Genomic DNA, 23,927 nt, shown 5'->3' with positions numbered 1-23,927 from the left:
CTACGTAAAAATGTTATAGACAGCGTATTTTATAGACTTCTATTCTATCTACTACTTAGATAAATAAGAAGCAGGCTAGAATCTCTAGAAAGATTGCCTAGCTCTAAAGTGCTAATAGCACTAGTTCGAATGCTGTAGGGATACCTGCCTAGTCTACTTATAGAACAAGCGAACCGCTTTCTATTTTTCTAGACATGTAGACCTCTAAGAAATTCTTTAGATATAGATAGTAGAAGAAAGAACTATTAGAGAAGAACTAGCACTAGAATATAACTAAGAAGAATAGCACACCTATCTACACTCTAACTATAATAAGCATATAATTACTAAAGATTTCTATAGATTTAGAAAGGCTTTTTTAGACTAAGACTTCTAATAGAAGAAGCTAGTAAGAAGATTAATAGTATAAACTTCTTAGCACTTATTAGGCTTCTAGTAAAGCTTAATAAAGTAAGAATATAGACATTTATAGATTCTAGATTCTAGAAAAGCTATATCTCTATACAAGTAGTATTTCTAGCTAAGCTAAGGCTGCTATAAAAAAAAGAAAGCTACCTACTATATATTACTAACGAGTAACTAATACTAAGTAAAACAAACATTACCTATAAGGTTAAAGGAGTAACGCTTAGCATTAAAGAACATTAGAAAAAGCTAGACTTAGACGTCTTTAGATTAGCTACCTATAATATTATATTAGAGCTACTCTAGTTATAAGAACACAACTCGTAAATTAACTAGAAGTTAAAAGAATTCTTGTTTAACTACTATAAACTAGACGTAACTATAAGCATGCCTATACATTATACAAAGCTAATAGTAGATAAGAGAGAGATTAACCTAATTATAAAGAAGTAATAGACCTTGCATAAGAACGTTCTTAAGTAATAAGAGTTTAGCTTAATAGATATAGAAAAAGAATTACCTAATTACAAAGTTAGAGTTCTAGAGAAACACGTAACTCTAAGTATTCTAAAAGAGTACAAAGATTTTAAACATCTCTTTGCAGAAGTAGTAGATAGCAACGCTCTACTAAAGCACTAGAACTAGAATTACAAGATTGTTCTAGAGAAAGAAAAGAAACCTACCTTTAGACTAATTTACTAGTTATTAGAAATAGAACTCTAAATACTAAAGAAAAAGCTAAAATAAGATTTAAAGAAAGAATATATTTAAGAATCTACTTCGCTAGTAGGTTACCTAATACTCTTTGTACTAAAGAAAGAAGAAGAACTACTAAGAATGTGCGTTAACTATTAGAAACTTAATAACATTACAGTTAAGAATTAATACCTATTACTAAATATTAGAGAACTCTAGAATTAACTATTAAAAGCTAAGATCTTTATAGTAATAGATCTTAGAGATAGCTACTACCTTATTAGAATAAAAAAGGGTAAAGAATAGAAGACAGCGTTCTGTACAAGGTACAGGCACTACAAATATACTATTATGCTATTTAGACTTACAAACGCTCTAGCAACATTCTAAGCGCTTATTAATAACGTGTTAAGAATATATCTAGACATCTTTATTATCGCATACTTAGATAATATTCTTGTCTACTCTAAAAACAAAGAAGATTACGTTAAACATATCCGCATAGTGCTAAGGTGCCTAGACTAGTATAACTTATAGATTAAGCTAAAGAAATGCAAATTCTACTAGAAGAAAGTTAACTTCTTAGGCTATGTTGTAGAAATTAACAGAGTACGTATAAGCGAAGAAAAGATTAAGCTTATTAAAGAATAGCCTTAACTAACCTTAGTTAAGAAAGTATAGTTCTTTCTAGAATTCTTAAACTTTAATTAATAGTTTATTAAAAACTACTCTAGAATTACTATTCCTCTAATAAAGCTTACGCGAAAAGATACGCCTTTTATATAGAGTAAGAAAGCAGAAGACGCCTTCTAGACGCTTAAGAAAGCAAGCATTACTCTACTATACTTTTGTATATTCTAAGTAGAATAACTATTATGTTTTAAGACTAACGTATTAGACCTCGCACTTAGAGGCTGCGCTAGTTAGCTACACAAAGGCAAATAGTATCTAATTACCTATTACTTACGTAAGTTTTTAGAGCTAGAGAAACGCTATAACATTTACAATAAAGAGCTATTAGCTATTATTACCTACCTAAAACATTAGAGAGTATACGCTAAAAGCTACTTAGAACTTATAATATTTATAGATTATAAGAACTTAGTAAACTTTACTACTACTAAGGTTCTTAACTATTAACAAGTTTAATAGTTAGAAGAACTTAGATAGTACAAGTTTAAGATCGTGTATACACCTAGAAAAGATAATAGTAGAGCTAATGCTCTTAGCTACAGACATAATATTATAGAAACTAAGTCTATTACAGATACTATAATACTTAAGGTTAATAATAATAGGTTATTAGAACTAGCTAAGACGCTAAACCTACTTATATAAGTTACTAACATAGTGCTAAAAGAATTGTAAAAAGTAATTATCTAATAACACTATAATAACTCTGTACACAGTTACTCTAGTATTACTAGAACAATAGAACTTATTAAGCAAAATTATAAGTTTCTAAATATAAAGAGCAAGATTACTACCTTTATAGCTAAGTGTGCAAACTGCTAAAAGAATAAGTATAGTACACACGCACTCTATAGAGAAATACAAGCAATAGAGCTACCTAACTAGCCTTAGTTAGACATCTCTATAGACTTTGTAACAAGCCTTCTAGTCTTAAGAAACTCTATAACTAAAGTATCTTATAATATAATTCTTATAGTAGTTAATTGTTTTACAAAGTAAGCTAAATATATTACCTTTAGAAAAGACTTTATAGTAGTACAGCTCGCACATATTATTAACAACTAAATTATTTAACACTATAGCATTCTAAAATTAATTATTAGTAATAGAGACAAGCTCTTTACTTTAAACTTTTAGACTACCTTACTAGCTACTATTAGAATACAAAGAAAGCTATTAATAGCTTACTACCTACAGACAGACAGACAGACTAAGCGAATAAATTATATAATAAAAGTATATTTACGCATCTACGCTAACAAATAGCAAAATAACTAGGTATTACTATTACCTATAGCCTAGATAGCGTATAATAATAAACTTTCTAAGTCTATAGAATAAACTCTATTCTATGCAAACTACAGGAGACACCTAAATCTCTTTACATACACATTTTCTAGTCTAAAGACAGAAGTAGCTATTACTACTGTAGATAAGCTAAAGATAGTATATAAGTTACTTAAGAAGAAACTTAAAGAGGCACAACGCTAAAGTATTTTATATATTAACAAAAAATAAAAAACAGCACCTTAGCTAAAGAAGAGAGATAAAGTTTATTTGCTTATAAGAAATCTCTACACTAAGCGACCTAACAAAGAGCTTAACAACGTTAAAGTTAGACTATTTTTAGTTCTTAACAGAAAAGGCCTAGTTAATTATATACTTAACCTTCTACCTAACGTAAAGATCTACCTACAATTCTATATTAAGATATTAGAACTAGTACACTCTAAAACGCTGCTACAGAAAACCTTTTACTTTAAGACTAAGGAAAACAATAAGTTTAAAGTTAAAAAGATTCTAGCATATAGATGTAAGAGGCTACGCCATATTAAGCAGACTGCTCTAGTCACATGACGTACGACTTAGCGCCGACTAAAGCAGTAAAGCATAAGGCCTATAAGAGGCGAGTTGTACGCGTAAGAAGAACCTTTCTTCTCTTATCTTTCTTCTTCTGTACATAGGAGCAAATGCATACTCGTTAGCAGGCCTCTTTCCGCCCATAACATTAGAAGAAAGATCAACCTTACCTTACTCTTCTTCTCGCACGTGGCGAGTTAGAAGTAAGAGCGGCTACTTGTTGAGTGTTACAGGTTAGCAAGACCCTACTCGTACGATGGAAGCACGGGTGGACGACGATACGATGAACTGGGAAGAGCCAAGTGGAAGCAGGACGGACTTCCCCCCAGAAAGAAACCATGCGCTTGAAGTAGAGGAGCTTCAAGACCACGTACGACGACTACAGAGCGACCTAAACCGAGCAACCCAGGAACGACAGTCGTATGATATGCTGAGCCAGCAACTCCAGGCTCTGACTCAAATTGTCGAGGATCAGAGGAGGATGCTGAGTGTGCTGAGTCCAGGTGGGACCACCCCACCTGCCACGTCAACATCGGGCCGAATTCAAGAGCCCGTACGATACGAGAAGCCACGCCTACCAGATGTAGAGGTCTTTGAGAAGGGTAGTCACGAGGACTACACTCAGTGGAAGACACGCGTGCAAGCGAAGCTCTTTGCAGACCAACGAGCTTACCCAAGCGAGAGCGATCAAGTTCACTACGTGATCACTCGTACGAAAGGATGGGCCTTCACAGCCCTAAGGACGTACGTTACCGCATTGATGGAGAAAAGATCTAGCCCCTCCCTCCAGGATCTGTGGCAACAGCTAGATGGGTTCTTTATGGACCCCACGATTAAGGAGAAAGCAATGCAGTTCCTTCGTACGACGAAGCAAGGCAAAGGGGATCTTATCCACCACGTACAATCCTTTGATCTCAAGTTCCTAGAGGTCGGTCTAGATAGCGCTAGCGATGCGCAGAAGATTGATTACCTTAAGAACTCGTTGAACAAGAGACTACTACGTTACCAAGTAGGTTATCAACCTCCTGCTGGGGAGACGTACGAGCAGTTCGTTCAAAGAATGCGTGTCACTTGGGAGAATCTGAAAGCTGTGGATCAGTCCTCTCTTAATTACACACCCCGTACGACCTCACCCCCACGTACCCATCACCACAATGACGCGATGGATTGGACTCCTACCGTAGCGGCGTTCCAGCCTCGTACGAAGAGAGAATTCTGGGGAACACAGGCCCAGGTTCAGGAAAGAAGAGAGCGAGGAGACTGTTTGAGATGTGGGCACCAAGGCCACAGAGTCGCTCAGTGCCAGGCTAAGATTGGAAAGCGACCCGCTCGTACAGAAGAAAAAGGAGCTACAGTTGCTGCAGTCGCAGCAGCTACTCCTACAAGAATAGATACCGACTCGGAGGAGTCGGGAAAAGAAGAGCCCTAGCTCAAAGACGCAAGCTAGGGCTAAGCACAGTGAAGCTCCTTCAGGCCGTACGATCTCCTCAGAAGATTCTGTCCCAGCTAGCAGCAACCCCCCCTATGTCAATAGATGTCACAATAAATGGCCTTGAACACGCCACCGCTATGGTTGACAATGGTTGTTGCACTTATGGGATTGTAACTGAGAAGCTTGTACGATTAAAGGGCTTACCGCGCATAGAGATACCCCGAATCCAGATTGATGGGGTGAACGAGCAGAAGAGCTCTGTTAACGCTATTACAGAGTTTGACTTGGACGTTGGAGGATTGAAACAACGCGCTGCGGCATACATTGTTTCTACGACGTACGATTATGACATGATTCTTGGGAAGTCATGGCTGGAACGAGTTGGTGGAATCATTGATTCTAGCCAGCACACGTTAAGGCTGCCTCAATACGGTATCACCGTACGCAGTACAGAGTCACAGAAGGGGAAGACAGACTTCTCCCTAATCTCTGCTGCAGCCTTCCAACTACACGTACGACGAAATCGGCGAGAGAAGAATAAGGTGCAGATATTTGCAGCAAGCCTTCGCGACATCGAGAAAGCCCTCCAGATCAAGACCCCCTTGACAGCAGAGCAAATCCGCCAGCAACTTCCGGAATACCTGCAGTCGTACGTACACCTCTTCCAACCAAAGGAGGGAGAGGACCTTCCACCCTTACGAGGGCCCGAGGTAGACCACCAACTGGAGCTAGAACAAGAGAATGGCAAAGACCCAAAGATTCCGTACGGGCCTCTCTACAGCATGTCAAGAGATGAACTGTTAGTACTACGGAAGACACTGCATGAGCTCCTGGACAAAGGATTCATACGAGCGAGCAATTCTCCTGCAGCGTCACCAGTTCTATTCGTACGGAAGCCAGGCGGCGGGTTGCGATTCTGTGTTGACTACAGAGCGTTAAATGCTATTACCAAGAAGGATCGATACCCACTGCCTCTTATTAAGGAAACCCTGCACCAGATTGGACGGGCTAAGTGGTACACCAAGCTTGATGTAACAGCTGCCTTCCACAAGATAAGAATCACAGAGGGGCAGGAGTGGATGACAGCCTTCCGGACGAGATTTGGCTCGTACGAATGGCTAGTAACCCCCTTTGGCCTTGCAAACGCTCCAAGCACGTTCCAGCGCTACGTAAACTGGGTTCTGAGAGACTTCCTGGATGAATTCGCCTCAGCGTACCTTGATGACATTATTATCTTCACGGATGGACCACTATCCCAGCACCACAGCCACGTACGGGCGGTGTTGGACAGACTTAAGACAGCTGGACTACAATTAGAGTTGAAGAAGTGTGAATTCGACGTCCAGCGTACAAAATACTTAGGATTTATTGTAGAAGCAGGGAAGGGCGTGTCTATGGACCCAGAGAAGGTACAGGCTATCCAAGACTGGAATTCGCCTACCACAGTTAAAGGCGTACGAGGATTCCTAGGATTTGCGAACTTCTACAGGAAGTTCATCCCCCACTTCGCACGACTGTCTGAACCACTAGTCCAACTTACACGCAAGGACGCTAAGTTTGTATGGGGAACAGAGCAAGAGAGAAGCTTCCGTACAATTAAGGAAGCCTTCCTATCTGACGAGATTCTCGTACCCTTCGACCCAGAGCTGCCTACAGTTCTAGAATGCGACTCTTCTGGACACGCACTAGGAGGTACTCTTTCTCAAAGAGGCCCAAACGGCGTACTTCGTACGGTTGCCTACCTATCACGCAAGTTCCTTGCTCATGAATGCAACTACCCAATCCACGACAAGGAGCTCCTAGCTGTAATCTGCTGTTTGAAGGAATGGGACGCCGAACTCCGAGGCGTACGAGAATTCGAGGTTATCACGGATCACAAGAACCTTGAATACTTCACTAAGAAGCAAAAGATGACAGAGCGCCACGTACGATGGTCAGTCGAGCTGTCAAGGTTTGGGAATATGAAGATTAGGTACAGGCCAGGAAAGGAGAACGTACGGGCCGACGCCCTCTCTAGACGGGACCAAGACATGCCACAGGACGAGGATGACGATAGAATCGCAAGCAGAGAGTTTGTGATGCTAACTCCAGCTTACCAACAAGACGGCGTACGAGTTGCTGCATCACTCCCCCTAGTTACACCAATAGTCTCGGATACACTGCCCCAGCCACCAAATGAACAAGAGTTGATACAGAACCACTGGGCCACAGCAGTAGCTAAGGACGACCTTTATCAAGAAGTGCTCCAGTCCGTACAGAAGGGGCAACGCTCACTGTCTACGACTAGGAAGATAGCTGTGTCCCTAGGAGACTGCGCAATTAACTCGGACAACCGCCTTACATGGAGAACACGAACCTGGGTACCTGAATCAGAACCACTCCGTACAGGCATAATCCAGATAGCCCACCTATCCTTGCAAACAGGCCACCCAGGTCGAGAAGAGACATACAGGATTGTAGCAAGAGAATGGTACTGGCCGAAGATGAGCGACGATATTAGACGCTTTGTACGGAACTGCGAGCTTTGCAGGAAAAGCACCCCGTGGAGAGATGGAAGACATGGTTACCTCCGCCCTCTGCCAGTCCCAAGTCGTACGTGGCAGCACTTGACGGTAGACTTTATTACAGGGCTCCCCCTTTCAGAAGGGAAGTCAAACCTAATGGTAGTGAAAGACCGCCTTAGCAAAGCTGCAATCTTAATACCTATGCAGAAGATAGAGAGCCAGGACGTAGCCTGGGCCTTCGTACGAGAAGTATACCGTCACCACAGCCTTCCTCTCTCTATTACGTCTGATAGAGGCCCCCAGTTCGCAAGCGCTATGTGGGGAGATGTCTGTAGGTTGTTAGGCATAAGAAGGAATCTGTCTACAGCCTACCACCCACAGACTGATGGTACGACTGAGAGAGCAAACAGCGATATCGAGGTAGTCGTACGGGTGTTTTGCAACAATGACCAAGACAACTGGGCCACGCTATGCCCGATCCTCGAGCTAATGCTCAACTCCCGCACGAACACGTCTACTGGTGTCTCCCCCTTCTTCCTACAACATGGTTACCACAACACGCCCTTCTCCCAACAGGGAGAACAGGAACGTGCGGACAGTAGCGAGACAGCTAAGAAGCTCACACATGAGAAGGCTAAAGACATCGTCCAAACAATCACCTCCGCCGCAGAGTGGGCAATCGCAGCCATGTCGTACGCACAGCAAGAACAGGAAAGGCAGGCAAACAAGTCTAGGAAACCTGCCCCTACTTACAAAGTCGGAGATTGGGTTTGGCTCGACCTACGAGACGTACGCACCACAAGAGCCAGCAAGAAGCTAGACTGGAAGAGCGAGAAGTACCAAGTGGCACGCGTACGAGACCCATACTGGGTAGAACTAGCTGTCCCATGGGAAACCAAGTCCTACCATGTAGATAAGATTAGACCAGCTGCTACTGATCCTCTACCCTCACAACAGACCAACGATCTAAACCCTGCAGCAGTTGTCGTACGAGACAAAGACGAACAAGAGGAACATCTCGAATGGCAGGTAGAGAGCATCACAAGTGAGAGAACACGTCGAGGAACTAAGCAATATCTCGTGAAATGGGTTGGATTTCAAGAAGCTACATGGGAACCAGAAAGAAATCTGGCTAACACCGCTGCCCTACAGTCCTGGCTGACTCGTACACAAGCCGTACGGTCGCCCTCTGGTTCTCTTCAGAGAAGACAGAACCGCCAGCAGCGAAAACTTAGTCGTCCGCATCAACGAACTCCTCCTCAGCAGAGGGAGCACGAATCGCCCGACCACCCGTACGAGGACGAGGACCAGGAAGAGCTCCTCCTCCGCCATTAGGCGCTCCTTGACCAACAAGACCACAGCGCGCACCATGCTCAGTCCAGACGCAGTTGGAACAGGCACCATTCCACTCTCCAGGAATGGAGACACAACCAGCGAAGGCAGTGAAGGCCCTAGCACCACGTACGGCATGGGCGCAGTTGTTGGAGCAGCCGGCAGGGTTGAGGACACCACGGGTATGGATGACGAAAGCCTTGACGTACGAGTCGCGTCCAGTAAGGATTTGGCGAGCATGGATAGTGCTGCGAGCGACGATAGGGGAGTACTCGCTGTTGCCTGGACCCCAATAGGCGTCGTACGGTGAGTTCTGGGCAGGACGGAGGAAGAACTCGGCGACACGGCGGATAGGAGCCTGTCAGAAGGTTAGCAAGGTAAAAGAGGAGTTAAGAGAAACGTACGGAGGCCATCGCAAGCACACGACGAAGCTCATTAGCAACCTCCCTGTCAAGGATATACCAGACAGAGTAGTCGTTCATGTTGATACCGCCTTGTACGTTGACAACCGCAATCGCAGCGTTGGGATAGTTGCGAGTGAGCAGGCGATGGGCAATGTTCTGGAGGTCGGTCGCAGCGTTGGCGTACGAGCTATTGGCCTGACCGCCAGTGGCGAAAGCAAGGTGGTTGGAACCATTGGCGGCCCAGATACCACGAGCAGGAGCAGCCATTGTTGAGATATCGCACGAGAGGTCTTGACAAGAAGCAGAGAAGTTAGTATAAGAAAGGAAACAGTTAAGAGAGGGACGCCAGCCTTATATACCCAGGAGAGGGCGCCAAAACCCTCTCTCACCACGAGAAGCGGTCAAACGACGATGGCCAGATCCGTACAAGAGGCCCCATTCACTGTTGGAGCGGTCAAACAACGATCAATATACACGTACGGAAGTCGGATTTACTACAGACTCTGACGTCATGTCGCAAACACTCTCTCACAACAACGCGTCACGTACAATTCTTAGGAGGGGGGTATTGTAAGAGGCTACGCCATATTAAGCAGACTGCTCTAGTCACATGACGTACGACTTAGCGCCGACTAAAGCAGTAAAGCATAAGGCCTATAAGAGGCGAGTTGTACGCGTAAGAAGAACCTTTCTTCTCTTATCTTTCTTCTTCTGTACATAGGAGCAAATGCATACTCGTTAGCAGGCCTCTTTCCGCCCATAACAATAGAACTAATAACAATAGAAAAGAATACCTAGTTAAATAGTTAGAATATAATAAAAGCAATAATATATAGAAGCTAGATACAAACCTTACAAACTACTAACTCTACCTACAGAAGTACTATACAACTCTACAAGAAAGTTATTAAAAGTAGAATCTTCTTCTAGATAAGAAGAAGAGAAGGCGCTCTAATCTAACGCTAAAGTACTAGGCATTAGCTCTTTCTCTAAAAGGCTAACCTCTTAGTTAAGCTTCTCTACTACTTCTAAAGACTTAATCTTCTCTATAAATCTTCTTAACTTATCTATTAATTTCTACTTACGCTGCGCTAGCACCTTTTACTACTTACAAAAACAATCTTTCTTTGCGCGCGCTGCTAATAACGTATTAAGCGCTGCTAACTTAGCCGCGTTAGCCTTAGACTTCTATTACTCTAACTAAGCTAACTTCTAGTCTAACTTTAAATAGTCTAGAAGAGAAACGTCTACTAGTACACACTCTTTAATTCTATTTTTATAACAATTTCTACACGCCTTATTTAAAGATAATATCTAACACTCTAAGTTCTTCTTCGTGTAGTATTAATAAGCAACTATAGTAAGTTTTCTAGTACTATTTATGCGATTACTAGTAGTGTAATAATAAGCAGTGCTATAGAAAACTATTAGGCTAATTCATAAGAACATAAATAAGAGAAGAAGAGAATAGTGTTACAAACTTAAGAATAGAAAGGCACTTAACTATATATAAAAGATAGTAGTATAGAGAGACTCTAGACAACCTAGATAAAGGCCTACTCTTTATCTACTAATAGATAACGCTACTCTGCAGCAGTTACGTAGTCTTACAAGGCTTAGTAGAAATTCTTTATAGAATAAGTTACGTGCGTTTTATAATATATTACAACGTATTATAATATACTACGCATAAGACAACATAGAATAAACATAGAACTTATAGAATACTATAACTTTTATTAAGTATATAGCTTAGACACTATACTCTTATAGTTTAGTGTATTTAACTTTATACAAAACTCTAGTATTTAATCTAAGAATTATACTTCTTTCTTAACCTCTTATAATACTATATTATTCTACTAAACGTGCTATTACACTCTTGTACTATTATATTAATCTACTAATTATGCTAGTACACCTAACTGTTCTACGCACTTACTTATTTCTAAGAACTAACTCTTAGGTTATCTTAGAACAACCTTTACACCTATACTCTATTTAATAGAGAACTAATAGAACTTACGTAGTAGACGCGGTATAGCTATCTTTCTTATAGCGCTAACTAGCCTTTAGATAGTTCTTTATATACTATAGTAGGCTAGACCTACCTCTTTAGCCTTTAAAGAGATTATAGAGCTTTTTAACTACTACTACTTACTATTTTATAGTATTTTTTATAGCTAGTAGAACTTACACCTTAGTACTATTAAGGTATTTATAAAGCTTTCTATTAAGACTTACTTCTAGCTAGCTACTACTTGCTTTACTAGTTTATTGCAACGCGTTAACCTCTAGTAACTACTTTCTATAAAGAGTTACTCTAATAAACTTACTACTTTATAGTAGATTATCTAGTTATTATCTAAAAGCCTTTTAGGTAATAGAGTAACACTAATTCTATATAATAGATTAACCTACTTACACGTAATAAAGAGGTAGTTAAGAAGCTTAACGTGTGTTATATTAATAGAGTCTTGTAGCAAGGCTCTATTAATTAGAATTAATTATAAAATGTAAGAGGCTACGCTTAGAGAGCTATTGCATAGGTATACTAAAGTTATAATTAATAAAGAAGAAACTATAAACAGCTTAGTCTAAAGAACTATTAGTAAGCTACTAGAATAACCTTTAGTCTAATTCTCTAAACGTAATCTATGCGCCTTGCACATTTACCTAAGATTCTATTAAGGCATAATATACTAGGCATTAGCCTATTATAGCTACCTACTTCTATAAAAATCTACTTTATATTTTACATTAGTCTTCTCTACCTAGCTACTACAAACCTATTACCTAGGCAGCGTTAAGACCTACCTTCTTCTATTTAAGTTAAAGAAGTTAAAGAATAGAAAGTTAAGAATATTCTAGACTTCTACTAGAACTACCGCAGCTATAGAGGCCGCCTCTAACTAAAATATATAGTAAAATAGGCTAGCTATAATAAGTCTACTAAAGTGCTAGCTAACTATATTAAGAACGCCTAGAAGATTATAAGAAACTTCTATTACTATTATCTACACAAGCTCTATTAACTGCGTTGTTAGAGCTCTACCTAAGAAGAGAAGTACTATTATAGCGCTAGCTAGTAAGAAGCGCTAAGAGTTATACTACGCTCTAATTAGCTATATAGATTTTAGGTGCCTTACTAGTAGATCTAAAATCTATAATACTAAAATCCTTATATAAACGCGCTCTGCTATAAGCTCTTTAAGCTATATTCTTGTCTTAGCCTAACTCTATACTATTAGCGATACGTAGTGAATATACTAATCACGTGCACCTATTATTCCTGCTCGCTAACCTCCTGTAACATTGCGCATGTCTTAAGCGCCTCTTTACGCCTTAAGTGTTGCTTAAGCACGTACTTAGAAGAAGACTTGTAGCCTTGTAAAGACTTCTTTCTACCTTCGTTGTCTATCTCTTTTCTCTTATCTAGATACATAAGCACAAGGTTGCCTTTCTCTTCTACCTTGTTCTATAGCTGTCGCTTATGGTGAGGTTGTGGGTAGGGCTAAAGAACTAACTTCTAATAGTTCTATACTTTCTATCGCTTGACTTTGCTACGCTTATTATAGATTGGTATCCTCTTAGTAGGCATCCTAAATCCTTTTGTGCGACCTAGCTACTAGTGTTTTAGCAGATAGTGGATAGTGACGTCTTTAGCTGTGCTGTCTAATAAAAAGGCGATAAGATATGCGAGGACTTGTTTAGCTTTGTCTGCTGCTGCGCTACGGGCGTAGAAGTCTTAGAGCTTATCTAGTAACGAAGTGCTTGCGATAAGAACGCGATGTAGGGGAGACACAGAGATTGGCGTGTGTGCGAGGTTGGATATCGCTTCGGTCCAGTATGTTGGGTATGGAAGCTTGTCGTTGTAGTTGCGCGATTTTAGTGACTTCTTTATGGGCTTGTCGTTCTCTGTGTCCGATGAGATAGAGACGACATTACTGAGGTCGCTGTCGTTCGACAGATTGTCCTTAGGTGCGGCTTTCGACTCCCGTCTCGCCGGACGTGAGGGCAGCTTGCCTTTGGCCGGCGTCGTCTTCGCAGGCGTTACGACAGGCTTCTTGTTAGCGTACTTTACCTTTTTGAGGTTCTTTGGTTTTCCTTCTTCCGCCTGACTGAACCTAAAGCTAGCAGGCTACAAACTGACGATTATACGGGCCTTAATACTAAGGCCTTGTAGTAGAGCTGTAAAGAGCAGTTCGCCTACGTCCCTGCTACCTTTACAATAACGTGTTACTTTACGGAAATCTTTGAGGCTCTCGATGCCTTCGTTAAAGGTGGTAGGATGCTCGGGCATCTTTTTCCAAGCTTTGACTTCAGCACCCAGTGTTGCCGGGGACAGATATCCACGCTTGCGTAGGCTCGGTGCAGAAATCTTAAACTTCAACTTCCAGTACGCAGAGAAGTATATCATTAGCCTCATTGATGGATCGCCGGCGGAAAGATTCGGAGTTGTTGGCTCGAGTGGCTCCGATGTTGCGCCCCAATCACGGGCATTCCTGTCGCCCTAGGAACGGGCGCCAAGTTGCAACTTGCTTGTCGATGACTTCTTCCGCGTCTTCCTCCAGGCTCATTGAGGGTCCGCAGCCATCGCAGCCAGGCGCTCGTGTCGTCTTGACGGCGCATCTGCCACTACGTTCTTCCTTCCTTTGATGGAACTCCGATATGGTAAGCAGCGGGTCGCGTCACTTGATTCCTAGCCTGGCACGCATGGTTTTTGGAGCAGGTGGGGCGGCAGCGAGTCCGAATCTACTCGCCGTGGATCAGACCGATGATTCGAATTCGGAGAGGGTACGTTCGAGGTCTTATACTTTATGATCACTTGGGTGGCAATTGTGAGTTGACGCGCCAGACAAGCAAAGTCACGAAGGTGTTTGAACAATTATGATGGTATCATTTCTCAAAAGCAAGTCTGATGTGACCAATGTGACCGTTCCATGCGGTCTGCGATGGCGCGGCACCAAGCTGTCTGCGTGTTGTGAGGCGCGCGAGGTGGGGCGGTGTTCAACAGCAATGCAGCATTAATCGCGTTGATGTCCAATGTCCACTTCAAGCGTGTGACATGTATGATGCACATTCGCTCTGTATGGGGCATATATGTCTCACGCTCGGCTGCGCGGGTGCAACACATGTTATGAGGTACATCCATAGACAATTCAGCCAGAGACAAAGGACACGTGCCGGTCAGGAAGCGGTGCTGAGGACTATTTTCATCGACGGGGACCACGGCAAAGGTGGAGTTGGGCCAAAACGAGGCGCCGCGATCTTCGCGCAAGTTGTTCCAGAATGACAGCAGAGAGCTGCCGCCCAGCATGAACGACGTACCCTGAACAGAGCGGCCCTGCGGCTCTGACGCCTGAGCTGGGAGTTGCTCTTTTAACCACTGGACAGCAGCTTGCGCTGAGGCTTTTGATGGCTCAATCAGAGCCGTGGGGTCCGTCCACCTGTAGCTGGATTTTGTATGTTTGACAACGAGCCATGCCTCGCCTGCGTGTGCGGTCGTCCAGACTCTCTAGTGATGCCTCCATTCATACTCAAGACCGAGGCCCGTTGGGTCGTTGTTGCTCCCTGCGTCACCATTGCGCCAGATGTCGGCGAGGAGCATCTGCTTCACTGGTGCTGACACACCGTTAGCATATATATTGGGTATGACGAATAAGGCTCGTACCTACGTATGCAGGTACGCTTGGAAAGCCGCTCAGGGCCGTCGGCACCGGGGGAGGCAGGTCGCTTATGGGAAGCGCAGTGTCTGGGTTGGGGCGGACCGCCAATCGAACGTATGGGGCTTCGTGCGATGCAGCGTCACGGAAGAATGGCGGGCATGACTGGCGAAGGTCGTTCTGCATGGCGAGATGTGGTGTGCGAGCGCGGAAGGTCAGGCGCCGGGCGAGCGAAGGTCGGTGTTGCGCAGTGAGTACGCTCGTGGATGTGGCTGCGGTGCCGGGGCAGGGGACGGCATAAGCGGTCTTCTTTGGTGAGAGGTGCCTTGGTGAGAGGTGGTTGGGCGTGGGGAGGGTAGCTAGGAAGGGAGTCGTAAGTTGTCGTGTGAAGCCTGCTCTCTGTCAACCCCAGTATTGCCATCCCAAAGATCGCCATACACCAAGCAGGCTGAAACGCTCTTTCCGTCGGTCTCTAGAGGCCGCAACAATGGCGGTATCGCCTTGTCTATAATCAATGTGCGCAGCTGCACAGTTTTTTTTATCATGGCCATGCTGTACTTCTTCGAGTTCGAACATTCGCTGTATACCGCGGGTAAAGCTCTCTTCCTAAGTATCGCATAAGGGGATGTTTTGAGGAAGTCTGCCCCCCTAGGTCGTGACGGGAAGGCCAAATCTTCCAGTTCGGGAAAGTGCGTTTATGTGCAGGCGAGCGATTCGGCCAGTGAAGTCGCTCATGCGTTGGAGCGCTTTACCTAATCTACTCCGAGGTCCTCCACTGCTGCCACCTGCGGTTGATGCTTCATCAGGTACTCCTTCAGTCGTCTCGCGAAATGCGCACATGAAGAAGAAGGTATTAGTATCGTATGCGTAACTACCTCAACCATTCGATTGCGGGACCAGATCTGGCGCAGCTTTGTAAAGAGCTTACATTGAAGTAAACTCCCCAAGCATCATACCCTTTCCAACATCACCACAGGAGACCTGGCCGGCTGTTAAGCCTAGCAAAGATGGATACGCATCAGCTTACTGACCTTCAGGAAATATGAAATTTTTTCATCGGTGTTGTTGAGTGTAAGAATTCGAGCAGTCTGGTTTCAGTTTGGAAAGCCATGAGGTAGAATATCCTCGATCTTAGACCCAGGAGGAAGTACTGATACCGCTATTAGTAACGCAGACGAGGTCAAACGCCCAGTCAAATCACATGCTGCAAGGCTGGGATTAACGTATGAGATCACCGTGCGGGGCACAGCGGTTTTGATGCTCACAGCCTTCATATCAGCCATCACCCGAACAACAATTCGCATGCGAAACCCGTGATAGCCAGCAATGAAAAGAAGTGAGAACCAGTAGTTTAAGTGTACAAGCTGTGACGAGTTCCAACACGGGAGTCATCGTTGGTGGAACATCCAACAGCGAGCTTAACCCTTGCTTATCACAGTGCCACGTGAGTGCATGAGCCTAGCGACCAGGCACTCTAACCGACGACATCACCACTTCCCGGCCTTGAATCTCAGCATAACGACAGGCAAAATACGCGTCGAAATAGGCGAAGCGGATGCAGTTCCAGTGCCACCTTTCACCGTCTTCACGAGCCATCAGCGCACTTACTTCACCTACCTTCTCGGCTACTTAACTCTCACTTCCTCATTGACGGCTACGATCTACCTGCCCCTGATCGAGAGCCTAAGCAGGCAGTATAATGCGTCCATACCCGCGATCGATTTGACCATCGCGCTCTATCTCGTCTTCCAGGCCATCTCACCAGCTTTCTGCGGCCCATTCTCGGATAGGCTTGGCCGCCGCCCAGTGTTCTTGATCACCTTTGCGATATACATTGCAGCAAGCCTGGGCCTGGCTCTCAACGAGAATAGCTACACTGCGCTACTAGTCCTTCCGTCTCTGCAAAGCGTTGGAGGTTTGGCAGTGATATCTCTGGCTTATGCGGTCGTCGCTGATATCTCTTTGCCTGCTGAGCGAGGCAAGATCCTTGGTCCGAACTTCGGACCATGTTTTGGGCTGTAATCGGGGGCGGTATCGTATTAGCTACAGGGCAGACACAGTGGGCTTTCTGGACGCTTGTCATGTTTGACGCATCTTCTCTGATGCTAATCGGATGGAATATGCCTGAATCTGGAAGCAAACTCGTTGGTAATGGAGAAGTAGTTCCTCGTGGCGTGTGGAATACATGGTGGTCTATCATTAGGCGAAGTCGAAGACAAGAAAGACAAGTCGACACAAAGGTCTTCAGGAACGTATACACCGGAAATAGTGGCAAAGGTGTACGAAGCTTTCCGAATCCATTCTCCTCAGTACGTCTCATTTTCTACGCTGACACGTTCCTGATCCTCTGGTCAGCAGCTTCTTCATACGCTGTGTGGTACTGTATCCAGGCTTCCATATCACTGATCCGCGGTCAACGATACGGTTACAACCCATTAGCCGTCAGTCTATGCTTTTTGTCCAGCCATTCAAAGAAGCCATAGGAGACGACTGGGTGTTCACCTCGATTGGGCTCGTCGATGGCGTACTCGGCATGCTCGCAGTCGCAGCGTTGCGGACGTGGGGGTGGAATCGGAGGCAAGCAAGAACAGGGCGCGACTGAAACAATTTGGGTCCTGATGGAATGATACTGTCATTTGGTATCATGCGACCGGATGAATGAGGCAGTTGATAATTCCGTGACGCGTCTGCACGTGCGCCGTGACGCGCTACATTAAAAGCTAGTAGATGAAGAAGGCCCGACTCGCGACGCAGCACCATCCCACGTGAAAGGCATCATCGAAGTTTGGACAGCAATACTTGACACAGTGAGCTTCAAAGCGCGCCGTGACGACTTTTGAACACCTTGATAGCCACTATGTCTGTACTTAACTACAAAATCGACATGTGAAGACCACGAGACGGCAAGGGTACTCAAGCATTACCAAAAAGGGATTGCGTCCCATCAGTTGTGGTGACAGCCCTGGAATACAGTCTGCCCAAAGCCACCTTGCAGGAGTCTACACTGAATCATGTATAAGGTAGCAGTATTCGCAAAAAAAAAGTGCAAAAACATACAACAGCGATTATTCGCCAGTGGTCACCCACCCAGCTACTAATTCGCCGGTCAAAGGTTTGACGTGTGGAGAGCAAACGGGATCCAGTATACTCCTTTACCTGTGGTCGTATGTGGCAGAATTGGTGCGGAAATGATATGTATTGCCGATGTTGGATGCAGATCGCTGGAAGTCTGTCGCCCCTTTGAACTTACGTATACTGTGCTCTGCTTCCAAGGACGCATAACGGTAATCCTCTGTCTCAAAGAGTTGTGAGTGCTTAGGCATAGCTCTGCATTCGTGACCAGCTCCAACCTTGCGACAGCGACAATGACGATGAGAGGGTTATCGGCAGATCGCGAAGAGGCGGAAGTAATTAGTGACGTCAAGAGACGATGGTCTTCCGGGATATCTTGCCATCGGAGGCTTTGGAAGTAGTTTTGATGAACCTGCTAAATCGAGGGCGAGGTGCATATGCCAAGACGATAACAGCCGTAGGGCGCGCATCGCCTCCGCAAGGCTGATACGGGGCTGTGTTCGGTGCATGCGCGGCAAGTAGTGTTTGTGGACATACGTTTGTATTATAAGATTCGCAAATCGTAAAATTATATGTAAGTACAGGGTATCGCTTTTAATCGTAAAGAACTAAGATGCCGAACTCGGACTACTGCGAGCTGGTGAAAGGAAATTCGAAGAAAGCGCAATCCGATACTTGGGGATGCGGTCAGGAGTAGGAGTGGGAGTAGAGGCCTTCTTGACGCCATTCGGGGATTGATCAGCGATCTCTCTCAGCACGCTGTCGGAGCTGACCTTCGTCGGTGTGCTCTCAGTCTCGATCGTCGAGTCTTTTCTGCGCTGTTGCGGTGTCGGGGTGTCTGGTGTCAACGGTGGGCTATCTTTCGAGGCCTGCGGTGTAACGCGCTCGCCATTCGTCCCACCCTCTAGGATAAGATTCAGATTCGCTGGCGTGCTGGCGGTAGATGATGCAGCAACGAGGTCATCAGAAGAGCGCTTGGTCTGCGAGAACGATGGCGACGTTATGATGTGGGCGTGTGGGAAGCCAAAGCCTTCGAGTTTAGCTGCCATTGCTTGGTTGTATTCTTGCAGATTGTTCGTCTCGGTAGCCGTTGTCGAGGGGATACTGAAATCGTCATGGGTCTCATGAATGGTAGTTATTCGCGAATTGCCATTTGCGACAGCTTCGTGTAACACTGTTGGGCCCTTCCATTCTGGATGTGGTATGCGTCCGATAACATTCAACCTGCCTGTCCCTAGTTTCGCCCACTCCCAGATGCCTCGACGCGTCGGTGATCGTTGTGGCGGTTGTACTGGTCCTCCCTCAAGTTCCCTCAAGCTCTCGTCTTCGAGCTGACTATTCTGGTGTGGGTGAGACGCGTCGTCGGAGCTTTGGCGGCGCTCTTCTAGGGCTGGGCGTGACCTCTGTATCTCCGTTCCACTGCTTTGAGCTCGCTCCAGGCGTCTTCTCTCCGGCGGCGTCACTTTGCGCAGCTTTTCCCTGTCCTTCTCCCTCTCGCGAATCGCGTCGAGATTGGGTGCTTGACTGGCGACTGCCATCTCCGTTGATGTGCCAACCGTCGAGCTCGCCGGACTTGTCAGGCGACGGCGGAGAGGACCGGCGCTTCCTTCTTGTGGGCGAGCTTGCAGGGGATGAGGCGGGCGAGGCGTCTTCGGGGGAAGAGGGCGGGGAGGGCGGTTGTGCTGGTCGGAGCTTATGTAGGGGACTGATCTGGCGGATGACAGGCCGGCTTTCTTCTTTGCTGGTTAATGGACGTTATTACGCATTTTGAGACAGCAATGAGATGGCTGATAGGGTGTTGAAACAGGGCTTGGGAGAGGTCGGAGTCACACACCTTGCTTCCCTTTGCCTTTGCCCTTTGTGTGGCAGTTCGGGCCAGCTTCGTGGTCATGGTAGTCGCACTCATGACCCTCGTCGGTTGGATCGTCGAACAGCATGCCGCCAGTGCCTGACCTGATTGCCTTGACTAGATCGATGGCGAAGTCGGGGTTGTTTTCGAAGCACTCGCGATAGGTCTCAACGTCGCGCTCACTGCCAGGATCCATAATCTGACGGGCGGCGATGCGCGTCATGAGCCTGCGGAAGGGCGACCCTGTCGGGCTCTTGCGATAAATGTCATCAATCTCGTCAGCGTCAGGTACCAGCTCGGCCTCATTCAAGCCTTTTCGGTACTGGTCCATCGCGACGTTCTTCAATTGAAGCATGTCAAAGCGATCGCAAAGCAGATATAGTCTGTGACAGCTCACAGCATACTCATACTTCTGGTTGGCGTCGGCCATGTCAGAGACATCGTCGAGGCTGCCCTGGTATAGCCACTTTACCAGCAGCTCGAAGCCAGCAGGGTTGTAATCAGGAAGATCGAGGCGATCTTTCCTAGTGTGGCCGTCGGCATCGCCTAGCAGCTCGTTCTCGAGGGTTTCGGAGTGGTGGCATAGCAGATTGCGATGCAGCGACCAGTGGCGCTTGGACTCGCCTACGTAGATGTCGATCATGGGGCCGGAGAGAAGTCTATCGCGTTGTAGCTTAGCTTTGGCCCGCACATGGAGGCGATGAGAGTAGAGACGGTGGGTGAGAGCCGGGCGCACTGCGATGCATCGCGACGGCGCTTCGGGTCTTTGCGCCAGCTCCAATTGCGATGCATCGGCAGGCGGCGCATTCTCCATGAAATCATCCTCCTTTTCCGACGATGTCTGCGATTGCGATGCACCCGCCTCGTCACCGTGGTCGAAGAAAGGATCGTCTACGTACTCAGCAAAAGTCGCGGCAGGCACGTCGCCAATGCTGCCAGAAGCCATCCGTGACCGTTTAGAACCCGGAATGGCGAAATCACGATGGTATTGTCGCAGAGTCTGCCACATGCAGCGCGGAGATAGCGCTCATGGATGCGCGATGGCCTTTATGGGGGATAGTACGTGTCGCGATGCGGTGAGGGCTGTGAGGTGTCGTGGTGAGGTGTACCGTCCGTGTAGACGTGCTGGAGTGGAGACATCAAGAATGGCTGGGGTGGCTTCTGCCCTGACGTACGTCGTTGGCCCGCCCGGGGTAGCTTCCGCATTGCCTAGGCCCAGATCACCGCCGTCACTTCGGGCCTGCATTCAACACCCATCAACTCAACATCCGAAATCTGCTCCTCCAAGACCGCATCATGGTAATGTCAAGTCCTGTCGTTGCCCACGATGGCTGCGCAGACGGTAATTCCGCTCACTCACGACACCGCCGCGCTAAGCATATGTGACGTTGCCTTTTTACCATAGCTCCCCGTGCTAAAGTAGGCTCGTTAAACAGGGGATGCTCTCCTTGCCGCAGAACCGCTGTTTCCGGCGACGGCAAAGTTCTGCTAATCTGAGCCTGCAATTTGGCTTTAACATATCGGTAAACGATCCGGAGAGTACATATACAAATCGACTCATTGGTACCCTCGGCACAGATGTGACAGCCCCTCATCCTCTGCAAGACAGACCTGTGGTTCATCGCTCCAAGTCCCAAACATCAACATCATATATTCGCTAGCAATCAGAGACATTTCATTTCTAGTTCTACATTTTCGCCCCACCAACGTACACATTAATCGCATCCTACTACACCATGCCACCCATGATCAGGGACAAAACATCGTTTGACGCGATCGTCGACCCTGCCTCCTCGCAGACCACCATCTCACTCAAGCGAATCTGGAGGAAAGCAATGCCACGCGCAAACCCTACGTCGAAGCGGTCGTCTGATGGTATCTCCAAAAAGCGAAAGCTTGCAATGTACTTGTTGCCGCGACCTCCGATCAAGTATCTTGTCACAGACACCAGGAACAGGATCACAAAGTAACTTCACACGCTCACATCAAGATCGGTTCGCAACCTTCGAAGGATCATCATCTGAACCAATGAGAGACCCACTGTACACGCCAAGAGCAGCAGCCGAGACTGCTGCCTGTTTGTCCCTTCTCATATCGCGACCCTATGCGTTCTACTTCAACTCGACGACATCGAACGTCATGGCCAGTTCTCAGTCATTAGAACCCTCGTTCGGCTGGGAACCTTCTGATCATTTCCTCCTAGTACGTCGGACTGCACTCTACGCGTCCTAGTCAGCACAGCGAGCGCGACCAAGCTCTATCGAATGCGGCTGACGTAGAGCAAAAGGAGAAATGGGACCCAGAATCATCTCTACACCAGGACGCGCAAGAACAGAACCTTATTAGAGCCTGGATTAACCTCGGCGAGCGTGGTCGTTCGGTAGGATCTACCTGTCCCACTCTGAGGTTACCTCCCAGATTCAATCACTAACGCGCATTTCACCAGCTTTACCGCGAGCGATGTGACGATATACCTCTTCCTCAATATATTCCTTCAAACTTATCGGTCTTTGAGAAGCGTCGCAAGGTGACAGACTCAGGCGAGTGGGATACTGCTGCTAGTGCTATATGGATTCGAACATGGTATGGCAATGAAGCACGTCTCGGGGAAGGATCGGGTGAAGACATTGTCACTCGTGCAGGTGCCGACGAGGCATATCTTCGCTTATGGCGGACAGCCTTGCATCCTTATCAGCACCATTACGAATTTGATGCGGCTATGTTTGGGCCTTTCATCTTCGACGACAACGATGCCGCATATGGAGTGGCGGCAGGGGACGCAGACGATGAAGTCGAGCTGATGGATGGCATACCCTCTTTTATCTTAAGCGCCCTAATGCGATGTCCCGACGCGATAGAAGGAAGTAGTGAGCGTGAGATAATGGAGGAGGACGATCACACAGAATTGCAACAAAGCTTACTTGTCGTGGTCGCAGACCGCGAGGCATGCGAAGAGGGATGGATACTGCTGATTGCCCTCAATCATAGAGGCCAGGCATTGCACATGCGTGTGCGCTGCAAGGCTTATCAGGTTTGGGAGCAGGTCAACCATTTCAGAGATGGAGGCGACCCGTTAGATATCACAGAAAGCAAAAAGAATGTAGTCGACTACCTGGATGGCAATCGATCAGGTGATGGATGGGACGAAGACGAACCTCAGGCTTAGCCAATGCTTTCTAATGCGCACATACCGCAATTTCGAGCTCCTTTTTTTTGCGCTTACTGGTCGCCCCACTATGCACCCTCACTCCTTGATGTTGGCATGAGGAAGCAAAGGCAAAGGATCGCCTTTGATCAAATTGTGGACGGCAGACTCAGCGGCTGCGGAGCAGCAGAGGACGAAAAGTGGACAGTGAGGATGTTGGTGACCGTGCTTAGCTACGTGAGACTCGTCGCTCGTGTGTATGAATTGCTATCCCACTATTACGCTGTCACTGGTGACTCTAGTCTAGCATATTCTAATGCAGGTGTTCAAGTCGCATCCTCAATTTACCTGATCACTTGGACTTCTTGAGAAGCCGAACCCACCCAGCTGATGCCTTTTTCGAGCAAGACAAGCAAGCACTACTCAAGCATTCTCGAAGCATGACAGAAGTTACCTGGACACCAGAGCCAGCGACACAGAAAACCGGTCAAGCTATCGAAGTAGACGAAGCCGTCGTTGAGAGTGAGCCGGCTCTTGAACGCAGTCTAATGTAGGATGCAGACTGACCATCAATAAGAACTACCCCACGGGTGCAAAACAATTGCAGCAAGACTACATGGTGCCAGTTTCTGGATACAGACTGCACGTGCCGATGCCCAACTATCCGATGGCACTCAGCAAACATATTTCCTGAAGACCGCCAGTGGCGAACTGAGCATGAGCATGCTAAAAGGAGAGTACTGTGGTTCCAAAACCCTGCTATCATACACATCTAGCATGTACTTTCGCCAACCGCATATTGACAAAAAGCTGATTTCGTTCGTTGCTTAGGAGGCATGCCTCCCCCATCGCTTGGGGCACATACAAAT

General features: G+C 46.1%; 5 protein-coding genes across 5 annotated transcripts; 2 read left to right on the top strand and 3 right to left on the bottom strand.

The window, feature by feature from the left end:
* Positions 1-13,352: 13,352 nt before the first annotated feature.
* On the bottom strand, positions 13,353-13,725 carry BKA58DRAFT_387258 (uncharacterized protein). Its single transcript, XM_046170539.1, has one exon. It carries the CDS (start codon positions 13,627-13,629, stop codon positions 13,468-13,470), a length of 162 nt encoding a protein of 53 aa, XP_046024526.1. The 5' UTR covers positions 13,630-13,725; the 3' UTR covers positions 13,353-13,467.
* Positions 13,726-15,351: 1,626 nt separating this feature from the next.
* On the bottom strand, positions 15,352-15,537 carry BKA58DRAFT_318141 (uncharacterized protein; the record flags this gene model as incomplete). Its single annotated transcript, XM_046167660.1, has 1 exon — positions 15,352-15,537. One exon carries the CDS (start codon positions 15,535-15,537, stop codon positions 15,352-15,354), a length of 186 nt encoding a protein of 61 aa, XP_046024525.1.
* A 907-nt stretch (positions 15,538-16,444) lies between these two features.
* Positions 16,445-17,639, top strand: BKA58DRAFT_421877 (major facilitator superfamily domain-containing protein; the record flags this gene model as incomplete). Its single annotated transcript, XM_046172804.1, has 3 exons — positions 16,445-16,982; positions 17,042-17,301; positions 17,457-17,639. The coding sequence occupies 3 exons, from the start codon at positions 16,445-16,447 to the stop codon at positions 17,592-17,594; spliced, it is 936 nt and encodes a 311-aa protein (XP_046024524.1). The 3' UTR covers positions 17,595-17,639.
* Positions 17,640-18,672: 1,033 nt separating this feature from the next.
* Positions 18,673-20,859, bottom strand: BKA58DRAFT_441066 (uncharacterized protein; the record flags this gene model as incomplete). The annotated part of the gene is made up of 2 exons (XM_046173795.1): positions 18,673-19,805; positions 19,899-20,859. The coding sequence occupies 2 exons, from the start codon at positions 20,857-20,859 to the stop codon at positions 18,673-18,675; spliced, it is 2,094 nt and encodes a 697-aa protein (XP_046024523.1).
* A 1,193-nt stretch (positions 20,860-22,052) lies between these two features.
* Positions 22,053-23,079, top strand: BKA58DRAFT_317931 (uncharacterized protein; the record flags this gene model as incomplete). The annotated part of the gene is made up of 3 exons (XM_046167651.1): positions 22,053-22,115; positions 22,201-22,293; positions 22,360-23,079. 3 exons carry the CDS (start codon positions 22,053-22,055, stop codon positions 23,077-23,079), a joined length of 876 nt encoding a protein of 291 aa, XP_046024522.1.
* Between the last annotated feature and the right edge of the window lie 848 nt (positions 23,080-23,927).

The sequence above is a fragment of the Alternaria rosae genome, assembly GCF_020736505.1.
Source record: "Alternaria rosae strain MPI-PUGE-AT-0040 chromosome Unknown BKA58scaffold_6, whole genome shotgun sequence".
In the NCBI taxonomy this organism is placed as follows: domain Eukaryota; kingdom Fungi; phylum Ascomycota; class Dothideomycetes; order Pleosporales; family Pleosporaceae; genus Alternaria; species Alternaria rosae.
Note: the sequence above shows the minus strand (reverse complement) of the source record. Positions and strands in the feature narration are given on the sequence as shown.